This window comes from Mus pahari, chromosome 2, assembly GCF_900095145.1.
Source record: "Mus pahari chromosome 2, PAHARI_EIJ_v1.1, whole genome shotgun sequence".
Lineage (NCBI taxonomy): Eukaryota > Metazoa > Chordata > Mammalia > Rodentia > Muridae > Mus > Mus pahari.
In genome coordinates, this window is record NC_034591.1 from 131,677,724 (window position 1) to 131,694,420 (window position 16,697).

The following is a 16,697-nucleotide window of genomic DNA, read 5'->3' on the forward strand; positions in this document are numbered from 1 at the left end:
CACTTTACTCAGCTCTAAAATGGGCATGCACACATACTTCCCCTTTGGGGGTTGAGACAAGGTCGGTGGTGGACTGAGTTGGCAGAAGTTAAGGTCTCAGCTATGACTGGTGCTAGTCCAATGACAGAATAGATTTGAAGGCTGTGGTAAAGTATCTGCCACACAAGCATGATGACCCGAGTTTGAAAGCCAGAGACAGTGTTGTACTCGAGGGATCCCAGTGCTGCAGGGGCACACAGGGAACTACTTGCCAGCCATCATGGCTGCTTGGTGAGTTCCAAGCTAGTGAGAGAGAAGACCCGGGTGGGTAGAGCGATTGGGAGGATCTGGGAGCAATGTGGGAGGGGAAAGAATAGGGTCAAAATATTTTGTATGAAATTAATTTAAATTTAAAAATTTAAAAATAAAAACTAAAAAATGAAAGAAAAAAGAAAGAAAGGTGAATGGGGTGGGGGTGTGGCTAGTGAGATGGTGCGGGGGTATGGGTGGGTGCTTGTCACACAAACCTAATGACCTGAGTGTGTCACATTAGCCCCAGTACTCTTATGGAGAGACGGTAGACAGAGACAGGAGACTCATCCCAACTTCACATGAGCAACAAGAAAGTCACTTCCTCAAAGTAGAAGTCGAGACCAGACTCCTGAAAGTTGTCCCCTGACCCCCAGACACAGGCTCCTACATGGGTGGAGTCTGAGATACTGGGATAAGTGCAATGGCAGAATATTTGCTGCGCACACAGAAGCTGCCTACTCTGAACCTGTGGCCTCACCCACCTCAATGGGGCTTCTCTGACCCCAACCCTCAGCTCAGCTCCCTCAAGTCTCCATGCCACCATCTAACCTGTATCTGTGCCTCACACACCGGTCCTGCCTTGGGGCCATTGTCTCTGCTCCTGTCCCTGTCTACCAGGCTTCTGCACAGCAGCGCCTGACAGGAACACATCCCAAGTCCTCTGGGGAATGTCAGAAAACACAAGGACCAAATCCTATACACACAGTTTGGTCCCAGTCTCTCCCTGTGAGAGTTTATCAGTCGTCTCTGTAAGGGTGGCAATAGTGGGACAACTGTAGAACATGGCAATGGAGCACAATAAGTGTGGGCTCTGGCTCACAATCTCACTGCACCACAGACCTCGGCAGCTTCAAGTCAAGAATTTCCACCCTTTCTCCCAAGGCAGGCACATCATGGCTTTCCGCGATGTATCAAGTTGCCATCACCATACATTTGCACTTTAAGAAAAGTAAGGTCCATGCAAGCCAAGCTCTGGTATTTAGGGACAGGACATCAGTAGCCGTGACTTCTGAGCAGCTACCAGGTAGGTAGCTTAGGCAGGGTGGAAACGCTGGACAGAGCGCAGACTCAGAGGCAGGGTAGGGATGGACAACACAAGACTTCACCGTGGTGCTCAGCACAGCAAGCAATTTCAAGATCATGAATTGTTTATTTCTGGAATTTTCCATTTACTACTCTTAGACCTTGGCTGACGGAGAGTAAGGGAGACTGTGCAAACAGAGTCACTGTGCACTCTGACTCCTGACCTGAGCCTCAGCCCCAAGCCACTTGCCTTTGTCCTGGATGTACGGGAGCCGAGATGGTCCCCAGGCTGGGGCTCCTCCCCAGCTGTCCTGGAGCACCACGAGGGCTACAGCTGTTCCGTCCCACCGAGACCATGGTCTCCCACAACTTACATAACTTTCGCTGAATACAGATTACTTACTTGCGTCATTAAATAAGTTGTTTTTTAAATTAAAATATTGAAAATCCCTGTGGTGGGAGATGAGCTCTGGGAGACCCCCAGAGTGGGAGTCGGCTCTGGGCGCTCCGCTGAGCCCTGCCTGGCTGTCCAGCCAGAGTGCCATCCTGGGAAAGGCAGAGCCATTGCTAGGCTGGGGGTGATTTGTGGGCCGCGGTGAGAGGGGAGGCTGTGGAAAGGCTGGGAACTGACTCCCGCAGCCCGCCCTCACGTTCACAAGCCATTAATTCTGTGCTGAAGGAATTTTCGAAAAAGCCTTTCCCCCAACCTCTTTTTTTTTCTCTTTCTCTTATCCTAAAAATAAAATCTTAAAAAAAAAAAAAAAAAAAAAAAAAGTTTTTTTTTTTTTTTTTTTTTTTTTTTAAAGGAGAAGTGAGCAACAGGGGCTGGAATGATCTATGTGGAGGGAATCTGCCTGCCTGGGCCAGGAACTCTCAGACTACAAGTGGCTCATGCAGGAGCAGGGCTGGGACACCCACAGAGGCCCTGAGGGTGGCCTTGCGTAACTTGGTGAGCAGGGGCATGGGCCCCACAGCCTGGAGTTTCTTCCCTAGCACCTCATTCATGAAGTGGCCCACACAACCCCAGCCTATTCCTAGCTCAATGGGACACAGCACACCACCGTCCCCACAACACAGCTGCACTGTCCTCACTGTGTGCAGAGGGATTTCATCCTGTCGAATGCTCAGGGCCCCCTTCCATTCTGCCCATTACCCACACTTAAGGCCAACCATGTCATTTCTCTGCAGTTCTTGAAACTTCCCACCCATGGCCCATACCTGCTACTGGCCCTGCCCTTAGCAGCCAGTGTCTGGGCCCTCAGGCCCAGCTCCACCATGCCTCCTCTCCAGGTAACCCAGCCTCCAAGGCTCTAGTCAGTCAATATGAGACTCTTAAACAAAACAAGCGCAGGGACTAGAAGATGGCTCCATTGGACAAGTGCTTGCTCTGAAGGCATAAGGACCTGAGATTAATCTCTAGAAACCACGATTAAAACAAACAAACAACAACGAGTTTGGTGACAGAGGCTTGGACTCCCAGAACTCAGGAGGTGGAGGTGGCGGTGGCAGACAGATCCTTGCAGCTCACTGGCCAGCCAGCCTAGCCCACTTTGAAAAGGACCGTGAGGAGTAAGGACGACACCCAAGGTCCTCTGGCCTCCACGTGCATGTGAACATCCATCCCCTATGTGTGTGCAGACACACATTCTTATTCTGTGTGTGTGTGTGTGTGTGTGTGTGTGTGTGTGACAATACTGTAGCGGCCAGCACTTCTCTTTATTCAGGTGTATCAGACGCATGACGGGTCCCTCTGGAGAGCTCATGGGTGAATACTTACTAAAGAAGGGAAATTAATTTTGACTAAGGTGTAAACATCCTATTCAGCTGCTTCCTTTCTAAGCAGTGATGGAAGGCAATACAGCCATGGCGTGCCGGCAAAGCAAGGGAAGTTCATGGCCTGCCTATTGTGTGGGTAGCGCAGGGCAGGCAGGTGTTTGGGGCAGCATGAAATCTAGCAGCTAGCTCCATTTCCTGTAAGAGCCTCAGTTTGTCCCTCTCTGAAATGGGGTAGGTAATGGCCACTGATTTCAGCTCTTTCATGAGAGCACACAGCCCCTCCCTATTGAGCCGGCTGCCTCCTGGGGCCAAGCTCAGCTCTGCCCACTCTCCATTAAAGGGCTGCCCTATTGATTTCACTCCTTCAGTAATTGCAGCTGAATACAGCTCTTCTCTCCCAGGAAGCCAGCTCCAGGAGGGCTTACAGTATGCCCGCCACAGCCTGCCCACAGACCCTGCCAGACCTCTACACCTCCGCAGCAGGCACTCAGAGGAGGATGAGACTCGGCAACCGTGGTCACCAGGTTCCATCCCAGGTGCCTACTGTGCAGCTAGCTGTCTCTGGCCTAGGGACAGCCTCCTGTCTGAGGCTCAGAACTGCTCAGAAGTGTCGCATAGCTGACTGTGGGATGACAGAAGCAACTGAGCTGTCCAGAACTCCCCTCTTAACCACCCAGACCAATGGGAGCCAATGGGAGGGTTTCTTCTCTGCTGCTCTGGGGTGGAGTCTCTTAGACAGGGGCTCTGTGAGAGCCACACCCCATCCCACTGGGAGCTTCTGCAGCTTAGCTGAGGGTCGGAGGGGACCCAATCCTGTGTGGTATTGTGGTAGTGTGGAATGCCAGCAAAGGGGACTTGGGGAGAGGGACACAGGAGACGATTACCCATCCTGCCTTCATAACTTACAGTCCTGTACGTTGAAAATTAGTTCAAATATGATGCTTATTATAACACACATACACACACACACACACACACACACACACACACACACAGCTGCAGAGTAGGCCATGACCTCTCTGCGTTCAACAGTCTCCAGTCAGTATAAACATAAGCCATCAAGGGCTCGCTCAAAGTGCCCCTGACCTGTGGCTGGTCTGAGATCTGTGTTCTGGGCAACTCCTCCCTCATCTCTGCCCCATGTGGAGCCACACCTCCTCGTCTCTCAAGCCTGATCGCTGCAGAAGGACAGGGATCCGGGCTGGATGGGGCAGGGTTCTCCTGAGGACCTGGGGGTGGCAGGCCCATGAGAAAGGGTGACCTTGGCAGGCAGCAGCTTCCTGCATAGCCCAGCCGGTTGGGTCCCTCTGCCCTTGGCGTTAATATTTGTCTCAGGAATAAAAGAAATTGTCTGGAGCCTGCACAGATATGTGATCAGAAGCAGAACTTCACCTCCAAGAAATCCAGCCTTAAGCCCCACCCCCAGCTTCAGCACAGGAGCACATGGCTGCTCCACAGAAGCAATGCCTCACTTGAGGGTAAACTGAGGAACAAAGATTCCTTAAACCTACTATGTATCAGCTCTGGCCAGGGGACGAGATGACAGATTCAGTTCTGGAAGTTTCTTTCAGAGGAAACTGTTCCTGCCCCAGAAGCCCATGTACCTCCCAAGGCCATCAAGATACCTCCAGGAGCTGCCTAGCACAGAGGCGGGCAGGGCCTTCCCTGAGACACACAGCCCAGCCCTTGGCTGGCTTCCTTATCTGTGAGGCCGGGACAGTAACAGCACCTGCCACACAGGACTACTAGAGGTGCTAAGCTCACAGCTGCTCAGTAAATGTTCCCAGGTGGCTCTGGGGACATCCACAGAGTCAGGGTGCCCAAGAACGGAGAAGCCTTGCCAGGGGGCCGCTGGGTACCAACAGCAATCAGGTGTCTGCGTGAGTTCCTTAGCATCCTGCACAGTCCGGGTTTGGTGGCCTGAGCGGCTGCTGCCTGGACCCCACAGGGCTTACTCAGATGGTGGCCACAGGCAGCCAGACACCCAACTCCCCTCTTCTCCAGACTGTTTCTCATTCCCTGGCCTGGCCCAGTCCCCAGTCCCCTCCCCGCCCCCAAACGTGTCCCCCAGGAACACAGTGTGGTGTAGTATAAGCAGCACTGTGTTTCTCCCCAGTCCAAGGCCCTGCCCCCCAGCTAGCTCCAGTAGGCAGGCCTCCTCCAGCTAGCTGGCTTTCTGCTTCTTCCTCACTGCAGGGGACCAGCTGTGTCTCCTGAGCTGGCCACTGCAGGTCCCTTGAGGGCTGGGAACAGCCTGAGTCTCACACCTCCTCTACAGTGCAGCCTTCCTCCTCGGTGGCCTTCTGTAGTCACCGTCCCTTGGGTACTGTCACACTTGGGGGTTCCTAGGCTCCAGGCTGGTTCTGCAGTCTGTGGCTCCCAACGGCTGCCACCATCACAGCCACTGGGTGCTAGCAAGCCACTGAGAGCCAGATGGAGAAACTGAGGCTCACTGCATCGAAACATAGCACACAAACAGGGCTGAGATGACCCATTCGGGCAGCTAGCCAGCACCCAGCACGGCTCCAGCCTGAGGCCTCCACTCAAGGTTACTACCCGCAGTTCTGTTATTTACTGATTGGGCCTAAAGTGCTGCTGTGATCGGCCCGCTGGGGCTGCACAGGCCTTGGACTAGAGCCGCAGGCTTCCTTCCTCCTTCCTCCATCTTATGTGATTTATGGGGTTTGCAGCTGAGGACAGTGCATTGGGAGAGCAAGGGCCTGGCTGCCTGGGAGCTTGGTGACATCACATGTCAGCACCAGAGGAAGCTACTTCAGTGGGGCCACCAGATGCCCACCTGGGTGGCCCCAACATGGACTTTGACAAGACGAAGCTATGTTCTGGGGTAGCTTGGTTCCTGTTCTGGCGCTCAGAGACACTCTCGGGGTTGTCCCCACTCAGGGACAGCTGGTTTCCATGGCAATGCTCACACCATTGTCAGGAGCTGGAAAGGCCTTGGGAATCACCTGGTGCAGCCATCACAGGGGAAATTGGCCAGCACCTGGTAGCAGCTTGGACTTTTCTGGAACCAAATGAGCCATGTGTCCTTGGCCTTTAAGGCTACACTGGCCCCTCAGGACCAGAAGAATATGGCATCTAAGAACTTGGTCCTCAGACAGTCTCAGCCACCACACCACCACCTTGTCCCTGCCATGATTCCTTCTTTCCCTGTCTAGCCATCCTCCAGGTGCGGTCCAGAGCCACTACCTCCAGGGAGCCCTCCTAGTCTTGGATGAGGCTCAGCACAGGGCAGTGTGGTCCTAAGTTTTCTGGGATTCTGGGATACTGGGGCAGGGTCTATACCTTCTCTCTTTGGGCCATGCCACAAGCCTAGTCCCCTCCCTAAGCGATGCCCCTAGGAATTAAGATGCAGGACATGACAAGCCATCGGAAGATGGCAGCCCAAGGGAAGGGCAGAAGCCCCACATCTGGGAGTGGCTGAAAGGTTCTGACGCTAGACTGGGACAATTCTGTAGGTAACCTGGGAGCACTCATTGCCTGCCACCTTAGGCCATTCTTAGGCTCCATTTTCCCACCTTTAAAATGGATTCTTTTTTTTTTTTTAAGTGCTCAATGCACAAGTTCAAGGCTCTGGGTTCAGATCCCAGTACCACATGGAAAGCTGGGTCTGGCTGCTTGAATCTATGATCTCAGCACTGGGAGGCCGAGGCAGGAGAATACTTGGAGCTCACTGTCAGCCAGTCTAGGTAATAAGCCCCTGGTTCAATGAGAGACCCTGTTTTTGAGTGACAGAGGCCGACACGGGACACTGACCCCATGGCTTCTGCAAGCATGTGTACCAATGAAGATGTAGATAAATGGCAAGGAGAGCTGGGTTTTAAGGTGCTTCGCAAATGCCTGGCACAGAATAAACTCTCAAGACACCTCACTAATTACAAAGGGACATTTGCAGTTTGGGTGGCTGAATGAGGGACTCTGTCAAGACAAGGTCTAGCTCAGATCAGATCCCCAGATCCTGCAGCAGCCACCAGAACTTGAGCCCCATACTTGTTCCCTAAACTTCATGAACAAGGCTACCCAGCCTGCCAAGTAGAAACGGTCTCTGCCCCCACACAAGTGACTCAGGACCCCACTGGAAAAAAAAACAAAAGGAACCTGCCTAGATTGCGTTCCTACCGTCTGATAAATGCATTTACATGCTCCCAGGAGCTGGGGCTCTCACCCCTTTCCAGAGAAGGGATGTTCTTGTTCCTTTGCTTTTGGTTTTGGTTTTGGTGTGGGACAAAGTCTGCCTACACAGTTCAGGCTGGTGTCTAATTGACAGCCCTCCTGCTTCGGTCTCCTAAGGGTTGGGGTGGCACCTGGCTAAGGGGCTGCATTTTCAGAGGACAGCACAGCCAGATGTTTTCAGGCCTCTTCTGTACCCTGGAGGCTTGAGCACCCAGCCCTTCTACACATGCTCAGTGGCTTCACCCCACCCATCTTGCTCTCAGGAGCTGCGGTGCCCAGCCCCCACCAGGGAATTGCCCAAATGACCTCATTCCAGTCATGGGAGAACCCAGGCACCCTGAGCCCAGAGCTCTCAGTTGGCCAAGCCGTCCTTCAATGACGGCTGGTCACAGGGAGGCCACAACCAGCCCACACTCTGGTGACCTGGAACCCACAGAGTAGCTGTATGACCCTGGGCAAGTCCCTTGCCCTGTCTGGGTTTCTCTGTTTCCCCCATTGTAAGCCTCACTGTGTAAGGGCTGAGTGTGGGCAGAGAGAACAAGACAGTGGCAAGCGCCCCTCCAGCAGGTTCTGGGTCTGCCCAACACACCCCACAAAACAAACAAACTGAGAGGCGCTCGCCTGGCTAGTTTTCAGTCTGGTGCCCCACTGAGCTCCTGTGGGGATAGGGCTTGCCCACACTCTCACCAGAGTTCTCTGCTTCATCCTGGCTCCCTCGGAGCCTGGTGTGAGCTCATCAGCTGCAAGGGCCCAGCCCACCCTCTTCTGAGCACCTGCTGTCTGCTCCACACACCAGCACGCAGCGCTCAGATGTCTATTCTCTCCCTGGTACCCGCACCTGCCATTTCCTGGGTGCAACATATGGGATTTTTTTTTTTTTTGACCCACATCTTTGAAAGGAGACACAGACTTTCCATTAGAACGAGGAAGCACGAGGCATAGAGAGGTTAACTGACTGGCCCTGGGCGACACAGCATATGGGCAGGACAGGGCAGAGCTCTGTCAACTTTGTCCCTGGGTACATGGGAGCCAGACATTCTCAGAGTGGCCCCCACCTGTCTTTCCAGGGGAGGCTATCCTAGCCAGACCCTCTCCTGAATCCCACAAGGGTCTCTGTTTGCCTTCCTGTCACAGGGTGCTGACTTCAAACCCTTTCCCAAACCTAAAGCCTGTCTTGGAAGCTCTCTCCCTCCGCCACCACCTGCCATCTCAGCCCTGAAATTGGTGTAGAAAATACCTTCCTGAGCCGTGTGCCACCCACTGTACGCCTGCTTTAAAAACTGCCTGGGTTTTTTTTTTTCCCTGCCATTACTATAAAAAGACACCATGGGGGGAAAAAAAAAAGCAGACCTGGCATTTGCTGTGCTGTCCTGCAACTTAAGTATACACACACACACACACACACACACACACATCATGGTCATTTACAGGCAAAAGATTCAGAGAAAGGAGTTGCATCCAGCCAGCTGCTCTACCTTGTCATTCCCTGCCTCAGTTTCTCTACCAACAGCATACAACGGCCCAACATGCTTTCCCTCCAAACACGCTGCGGTGTGAGGAAGGAAACACTACCTAACTCCACCTCCTTTCCTTCCACCTGGTGCTGGACACACCACAGTGGAGGCACACAGGTCCAGCCTGCTGCCCTGTGGTGACAGCACAGGGGTGCAGGGCCAGCACAGGGCAGACGTCAGAGGATATCTTACCCCGAGCATCTTGACTGCTCTTCCTTCTGGGTCCCTCCTCCTTGCAAGCCACCGTGGGCTTTCCAGGTCACACAATTGCCAGCCCCTGTGCTTGGCAGTGGACAGTGTATGACAGTGTCCACCCTGACCCTAGGTGCTCTGAAGAGGACTCCATTTGGGACAGGATGTAGTTCAGTTAATGCCACACTTCTCTAGCAGTCACCTAGAGCCTGGGTTTAATCCTCAAGGCCACACATACTGAGCTTGGTGGCACACATCCTTAACCCCACCACTCAGTGAGCCTAAAACTGACCCGTGCCACATGAGACCCAGTCCATCCCTAGGTCTCTGTATTGTCCAGGAGGCCAGAAACAGGGGGGGTCCCTCGCATGAGGGTCCCCACAAAGCAGAGGTCTCATGACACTGGGGGCTTGGAAAATGTCCAGGGGACCCACATGGGGCTGCGGGTGCAGGTGGTGGGGTCTTAGAGCTGCAGAGCAGGCCTGATGAGGACATTTCTCCAGGACAGCCTAGAGCCCAGCTAAGAGCTAACTGCATCCCCAGGGGTGAGAACAGCTCAACCAGCCAATGACTGCTGCGCTAAGCACTGAGCTCTTCCATTTGTGGTTACCTTGCTCATTTGGTCCTCTGTGGGAAGACTGTGTTCGTGGTCCTAATGCCTCAGTGGGAAGACTGTGCATTACCCTAGCTTTAAAGAACTTCAGAAGATTCTGTTGCTCCCGTCAAGGCCACACAGCCAGGCACTGAGAGAGGGACTTCAAGCCAGTGCAGGGGAGCGGGCAGCAGCTTGGAAAAGACAGCAAGCCCCGTGGCCTGCTGCAGGTCCTCCTGCAGGTCCTCCTGCCAGGGGGCCCTAGCCTGTGTCCACAGCAGGCATTGGGGAACACAGCAGACTAATCTACAAGAGCCCTAGCAGGGAGACTGTGTGGCTTTGGGGTGAGGGGCAGGCCTTAACTACACTGCCCTGGGGCTAATTTCCCTGTAGAGGCCCTGCCCCCATAGGGAGGACGACAATCCAGCTGCCTTCAGCTGGGTGAGTCACTGTGCTGGCCCAGGGGGGCACCAAGGACCGTGGGAATCAGGACACATCTAACCGGAGGGGGAGGGGAGAAGCGGCCTGAGGAATCCCGCAGAACCCTTCATCAGCCAGGGGCCCACAAAGGGCTGCCTCCCTTGCCCACAGAGCTTCCCTCTTCCTACTCTCCCAGCCTTCAGATCCAGCCAGGCACAGACATGGCAAGGCTCGGGAGAGAAGAACCGTGGCCGCCCTCCCCCCAGAACTGCACAGGGCCTGACCCTGCTGGGTGGCAGCACCACAAACTTCAGACAGTCCTTCTGCCTCTCACCCGCTATGACCTTTCCTGTGAGGGGTCAGTCGGCAGGGTGGTAGGCGGCGGAGGGAGTCTTTGCCAAGAGAAGGAATCTGGGCTTGCTCAAAGCCCCAGTGTTGGGCACGCCCACGGGATAGTCTTGCTACCCCTGAGGACCACTGAGAAAGAGAGAGGCAGGGAGCCTCAGTGAGCACAGAGGCTGGGTTTAGCCCTTTGTAAACTCAGTGTCATTTTGGGGTGGAAAGAAAATGAGTTCTGTTGTAAAACTCTTAGAGGGGACTGGCTGTACCCAAGGCCAATTCACTTGGGGATCCCCTAGCCTGGCTCCCTTGTCACTGGCCACCCTGAGGCTCTGCCTCACCCTCAGCCCTATAGTTCTCCACCAAAGATTCCCCCAAGACTCCTTTCCATGTTCCGTGGCTCCATCTGTCCAGCCAGGCTGCCTGGATGCCCCCATTCCACATCTGTAAGGCCAAGAAGCCCCAGCACCATGGACACAGGAGGGGGGCAAACAACTTGTGTTCAAGCCCCACCTCTACTCCTTTCCAGCTGTTTGTGCACCCCTTAAAACTTAAACACCCATTTCTTCATCTGTATGTACATTTACTGAAGACATTTGATACACCACACACTAAGTGTGCGGTTCTCAACCTTCCTAAGGCTGCGTGCAACCCCCCCCCCACCATAAAATCATTTCATTGTTACTACTTTGTAACTGTAGTTTTGCTACCGTTATGAATCACAATGTAAATATCTGATATGCAGGATAATGCGACCCCTGTGAGAGGGCTGTCCGACTCCAAAGGGGGGTCACACACAACCCACAGGTTGAGAATGGTTGGCTTAAATTAAAAGCCCACCGCATTTGTGATCACAGGTCCATACCACCTGCTAGCTGCTCATCTGCTATTTGTTGAGTGGCCTTGAGCACACACCTGTTTGCCAACCAGGTGGCCTCACCAGGGAACCAATCACTTCCCAAATACCAGTGTCCCCTGGCACAGGCTCCCACTGGGAGTCTACATCCCTGCATGTCTAAACTCTTGGGGTCTCCGATGACACATACTCAGCCCTTCCGGACCCACCAGTCCTTTATCTTCAGGGCCAGGTGCCACACCCATCACACATCTGCCAGGGTGCAGAGGTATGTCCTAAGGGCACCCGCCTTCTCCCTAAACACTCTCCTGGTGTCACTCCCTCTCTCAGCTCAGCACGCACCTGTGGCCCCCACCTACAGAGCTGATTTGTAGGTGCGCTGTCTTCGGGGAACACCTGGGTACCTTGACAACCTAGACCTCCCCGCTTAGGTGTGCGCACCTGTGACCCAGCACGCTCCCGGGACAGCACCGCTGGCAGTAACCAATCCTCTGGGACATCTGCGTGCATACTGTATCCCCGCACACGCCCCTCAGGTCCATGGCTTACCTGTATGTTGCGCTTGCTCTCGCAGGCCGGCCCGGTGCCCTGCACCACGCTGTCCAGCACCGCCACCACTTCGGGCGCCGGCTCCACGAAGCAGGCGGTGCGCGCTGCACGAATGGCAGCCTGCACGTCGGCGAAGCGGAAGGCGCAGAGCGCGGCCGGGGCGTTGCGGGCACCCGGGACGCCCTGGGGCCGCTCGAAGACCGCGAAGAACTGCTCGCGCGCGGGGAAGACCGACACGAGGCGGCTGTAGAGGTCGCCGCGGCCCGCGCCGCCCGCGCACTGCAAGCCCAGTTGGATGTAGGACTCGGTGAGCTTCTTGGCGTCGCCACCCGCGCCGCGGGGCAGGCAGATGCGCGCCAGCAGGCTGCGCGCCTGGCTGTCCTTGTCGCCCGCACGCGCCTCGCTGTTGAGCGCCAGGTACGCGTAAGGCTGCGCGCTGTGCGGTGGCACCGCCGGGTGCAAGAAGGCACGCACGAAGCCCAGCTTGTGCTGCTCCTTGGCGCCCTGCTTGATCTTCAGGATGTTGTCGTCCGACGGGTTGAGGTCGAAGGTGAAGAGCTTGGCCAAGTCTCCACGCGCGTCCAGGGAGCGGATAGCGATCTCGGGCGTGTTCTCGAAGCGGTGGTCTTCTAGGCTACGGTTGCGCGGGAAGAAAGCGCTGCCGAAGCCGGTGTACGTGGCGCCCACGAGCAGACGGCTGCCCCCGGTGCCCGAGGTCGGCGGCAGCACCAGTCCCACGGTGGACGCGTTGGGGTGGTTGGCGGCCACGTTGAGCATGCTGGGGAACACGGTGACCGGTTCTGCGGTCGGCGCGACAGGCGGAAAGCTCACGGCCAGGGCTGAGATGTTGCCCCGGCGCCTCAGCTGGCACAGACCCTGGTAGATGGAGCCGCACGCGACCACCAGACCCTGGCCCGGGTCCAACTGCAGGATTTTGTTGTAGTTGTCTGTGAGGCGCCGCGGGTGCTCGCACGAGGCCTGCGGGAGCTGCGGGGCGTGACACAGCGGGCTGTCCGGCACGGGACCCACGGTCGCCTCAGCCTCCAGGCTCAAGTTGGCACTCGACAGCTGGTACAGGCGGTTCACCGCTGCCAAGTACACGGTGCCCGCCGTGCCGTCCAGGGCGAAGTTGTTGGTGGGCGTGGGCGAAGGGAAGCGGCGCTGGATCTCTAGGGCGCCGGCCCGTGCCGCCCCGAGCAGCAGCAGCAGAGGCAGAGGCAGCAGAACAGGGCCCCGCGAGTGAGGGCGCGGACGCAAGGGGACGGCCGCGGCGTCCCGGGCGCTAGGGGGTGCGCCGCCCGCGGCGCGACGAGCCATCCAGGCGAGCGCGGGCTGCGCGGCGCGGCGAGTGCATGGGGCGCGGCGCGGCCGGGAGCCGGGAGCTCGGAGGCGGCGAGAGGCGGGGGGCGGGCCCGGGCCGCGAGGCGCTTCCTGCCCGCGCCTGCCGCCCCCGGCCCCGGCGCCCCGGCCCGACTCTGGCGCGGCGCTCAGCCCGGGGGCGGCTCCGTGGAGGCCACGCCCCCAGCCCATCTCCCCGCCCCGGCCGCTTGGCCCACGCCCTTTCGCCCTGGGCCACGCCCCCGGCCACGCCCCTGGGCCACGCCCCGCGGTCCGAGGTCGCTGCTGGCCGTTAGCCGGGCAGTCGCAAGTTGCCTGCCTCTTTCCTGGTTCCTGGCCAGCACCTGGAATGTCTTCCTCTCGCTTGTTTGTTATCCTTCCTCTCTTTCTCCTTGCTCTAGTCCTTCCCTGTTCTGTTTCTGGGCTTCCGTTTGCCTTCCACCGCCGCTCAGAGTTTCGCTCTTTCAATCTCTCGGACTCCCTACTCCCGATCCTGTCAACTCCGCCCCGTGTCTCTCCCGCGTCATTCCCTCTCCCTCGTCTGCGTTTCCTTTTTTTTTTTTTTTTTTTTTTCTTTCTGTTCCCGCTGCGCTCCCTCTCTACTCTTTTCCTCTCCTTGCCCCTAAAGCCCTCCATCTCCCCTCAACCGCCTGCTCCTTCTGGCCACAGTCCCCTCCCCGCACCTCCCCCCCCCCCCCCCCCCCCCCCGCATACCCCCCTATGTTCTCCAAGCCTCACTCTAAAGGCTAGCCAGACCAGGGACATCAGGCCCCTGGGACCCTGTGGTCTGTTTCCCGAACTGCCCTGTAAAGGGAGTTTACAAGCAGCAGGCACCGGGGACAAGCTTGACAATCCCACAGCAAAAGTAGAAAACTGTGTTGAGAGGAAGTTCAACCCTCTTGCAAGGGCAGGCTGGGCTGAGCAGAACACCAGACCCCGAGCCTGGATAGAGCCAAACCCCGCGGACCCCCAGGACTTTGCCCTTAGGCCAAGGTTCTTAGAAAACCTACAGTCATTCCACATATGAACTGGCACTGGGCACCGGACTCCTTTGACCTTCAAAGGAACAGGTAGCCCTGGGATAAAGGCAAGTAGTGGTCTTCCTACGGTCACAGAACCCCATGTGATCCTCTCTATAGCATGGGGGTGCCCGCATAGGACCACACCAAGTGCCAACCTCCTTAGAAAGACTCAACCCACTTTACATATGTGGAAACTGAGGCCCCAGAAGTAAAGCCCAAAATACACTGCTAAGGGGGAAGGTGGGACACAGACCCTTTGAAGCCACAGTCCCAGTTACAAGTTCTCAATCAGGGTCTCCTAGCAGCTTGCAGCTGTCACTTGAGGCCTAGTGGCCCTTTCTCAGAGGGTGACCTTGCTCCTACCAGATAGGAAGGAAGGATGGGGAGGGGCTTTCCCTGCTCCTGAAGGATCAGCAGCAAGGGCTCAGAGCCCAGCCATCCCCATTTCCCTGGCCCCCACCCCAACCTTCCTGTCCCTGTGCCTGCCTGCCGGCCTGCCTGCCTGCCATGTTCCAGCCCATTCATGGCCTTGGCTTTGATGGTCAGGAGTGTTCCTTAGCAGGAAATTGGAGACTTATGTCCTGCCTCCACCCCCAACTGAGCACCCAGGGGACTTGCCTCCACCTCTGTTTGGGGAAGGCCCATGTCCTGCTCTCCCTGTGAGCCACAGGCCTTCCGCTCCACTGGACAGCCCCAGTACAGATTATAGGCTTGTCTTCCTCTGCCCTCCCTCTTTGTCTCTCTCCCTCTCTCTCCCCTCTGTCTTCACACAGTATCTCTGGTCCCCATCCTCTCCCCACCCCCTCCTTGCTTCCTTCCTGTCCCTCTCTTGCTTTCTTGCTGCATCCTGCAGCTCCCCCCACTGAGCCTCGAGGATAATGCTTTATGACATCTCGGTTTAGCTGGCCAGATGGATGGTTTTGTGTATTGTGGACAAACTTCCTGCTAAGCTGGTAGATCTCTGCCATCACCTCACCTTTAGCATTTGGGACCTGAATTCTAGGGTCTGAATATATTCACATAAACTGAGGTAGGAAGTATAGTGTGGCCTCCAGCAAGGTGCTTGCCCTCATTGAGCCTGTTTCCTGTGGACCATATAATAGCACACTACCTTAAGGTTGAGTCATGGCCCCACAGCCCCTGCTAAAGCTGGGAGGAAGGGCAGGAGGAGGCAATAGATCAAGGCTCCTGCCTGTTTTATGTCTTGAATCCCATAGTAGTTAATGGGTTATTTGGGGGTAAACACCACACACAGTTCTGCCACCACTACCTCACACCTTCCTTGCACCAGAAGACAAAGCAGGGGTCCCTGAGCCCATTTCACAGACAGGGAAACTGATGCATCAGCAGTAGGACTGGAACTCAGCTTTCTCTGAGTCACTCCTGGGTGGGCAGAGATGTGGGGAGGGAGGGAGGAGGAGGGAAGTCCTTGCTGAGATTCTGGGGGTCCTCCCAGGATAAATTTGGGTGGCCACTGGGAGACAGGCAGATGGCACCCAGCACACTGACTGAGGTAGTTATACCCACATCCAGCCATTCGGCTGCCAGCCACTGATGACTGGGCCCTTCCCCTCCTGCTCCTGGCTCCTGATTCCATCAAGAAGTCTCGGTCTGGGGCTAACGCGTCTTTAATGGCTCTCTAGCATCTAGCATTTGTCACTGTCCCTGCCGAATAGAAAGAAGGTTTCGAGCTCGGTCAGCACCAGGAGCTTACGCCTTCTAGAGTTTACTCAGAACCGCCTCTTTGCGTTTAAGTTTCCGCCTGCTTCCAGCTAGCAGAGCTGGTTTCCAGCATGGCATGTGGCATTGTCCCTGGTCAACACCTGTGGAAGGCCTTGAAAGGTGATTCCCTGGGCTCTGGCCATGGCCACTGCTCAGGTGTGCAGAGCTGGAACTGGTCAAGGGTCCCTGGCTGCTGGGGACTCAGGGTGAGCATGTTCCCCAGGTCAGGGCTCCCTTACTGCCTCCTGCAAATCTCCTCTGGCAATGCTGAGCAGAGGCAAGGGGGAGGGGAAAGGAGGGAAGGGGAGGGAGGGAGAGGGGAGGGGCGACAGAGGGGAGGAAATGTTTTTCTTCTTCAATTGGAAACAATAACACTGGGGGCTCTGCCTGGGGACAGGAGAAGGTTCCCCCTGCAGGAAGTGCTCCTAACACACCACAAGTGGAAGGCTGGAAAGTGCTGGAGGCAGAGTAGAGGAAAAACAGGGGAGCTCCCCCCCCCCCCCCCGCAGCCACCTGGGGCTCTGCCCTTCCAGTCCTTCCTCACCATGAGCCTGCATGGGGACACGAAGGGTCAGAGAGGTGGGGTCATAAGCCTGAAGCTGCACAGCCTGCTCAGTGTCCCAACTCAGCTCTCAGCCACTGCGTCCTCTGCCCTTCACCCTGGCGTTCACACCCCTAAGTTCCAGCCTCAGCCTTGCCTGCAACCTCCTGGTGACCACAGGGAGCTTCAGTTTCAAATCTCAAGAGAGGCATGGACTCCAAACCACAGCACTGCTGTGAGGAACGGAAACCGGCCACATGTTGGAGCCGCTGGCCTACGGTGAGCCTGGGGTCTGCCCACCTGCCACCTTGGGAACTGGGGTTCCTCTCCC

General features: G+C 56.2%; 1 protein-coding gene across 1 annotated transcript in view; it reads right to left on the reverse strand.

Annotated features, from left to right (window-relative positions):
• The window catches only part of Plxnd1 (plexin D1), a 39,724-nt gene extending 26,470 nt beyond the window's left edge, over positions 1-13,254 (reverse strand). The window contains exon 1 of the mRNA XM_021188790.1: positions 11,744-13,254. Within this exon, the coding sequence (XP_021044449.1) occupies positions 11,744-13,060 (1,317 nt within the window). The 5' untranslated portion in view covers positions 13,061-13,254. The remainder of the gene's footprint in view (positions 1-11,743) is intronic.
• Between the last annotated feature and the right edge of the window lie 3,443 nt (positions 13,255-16,697).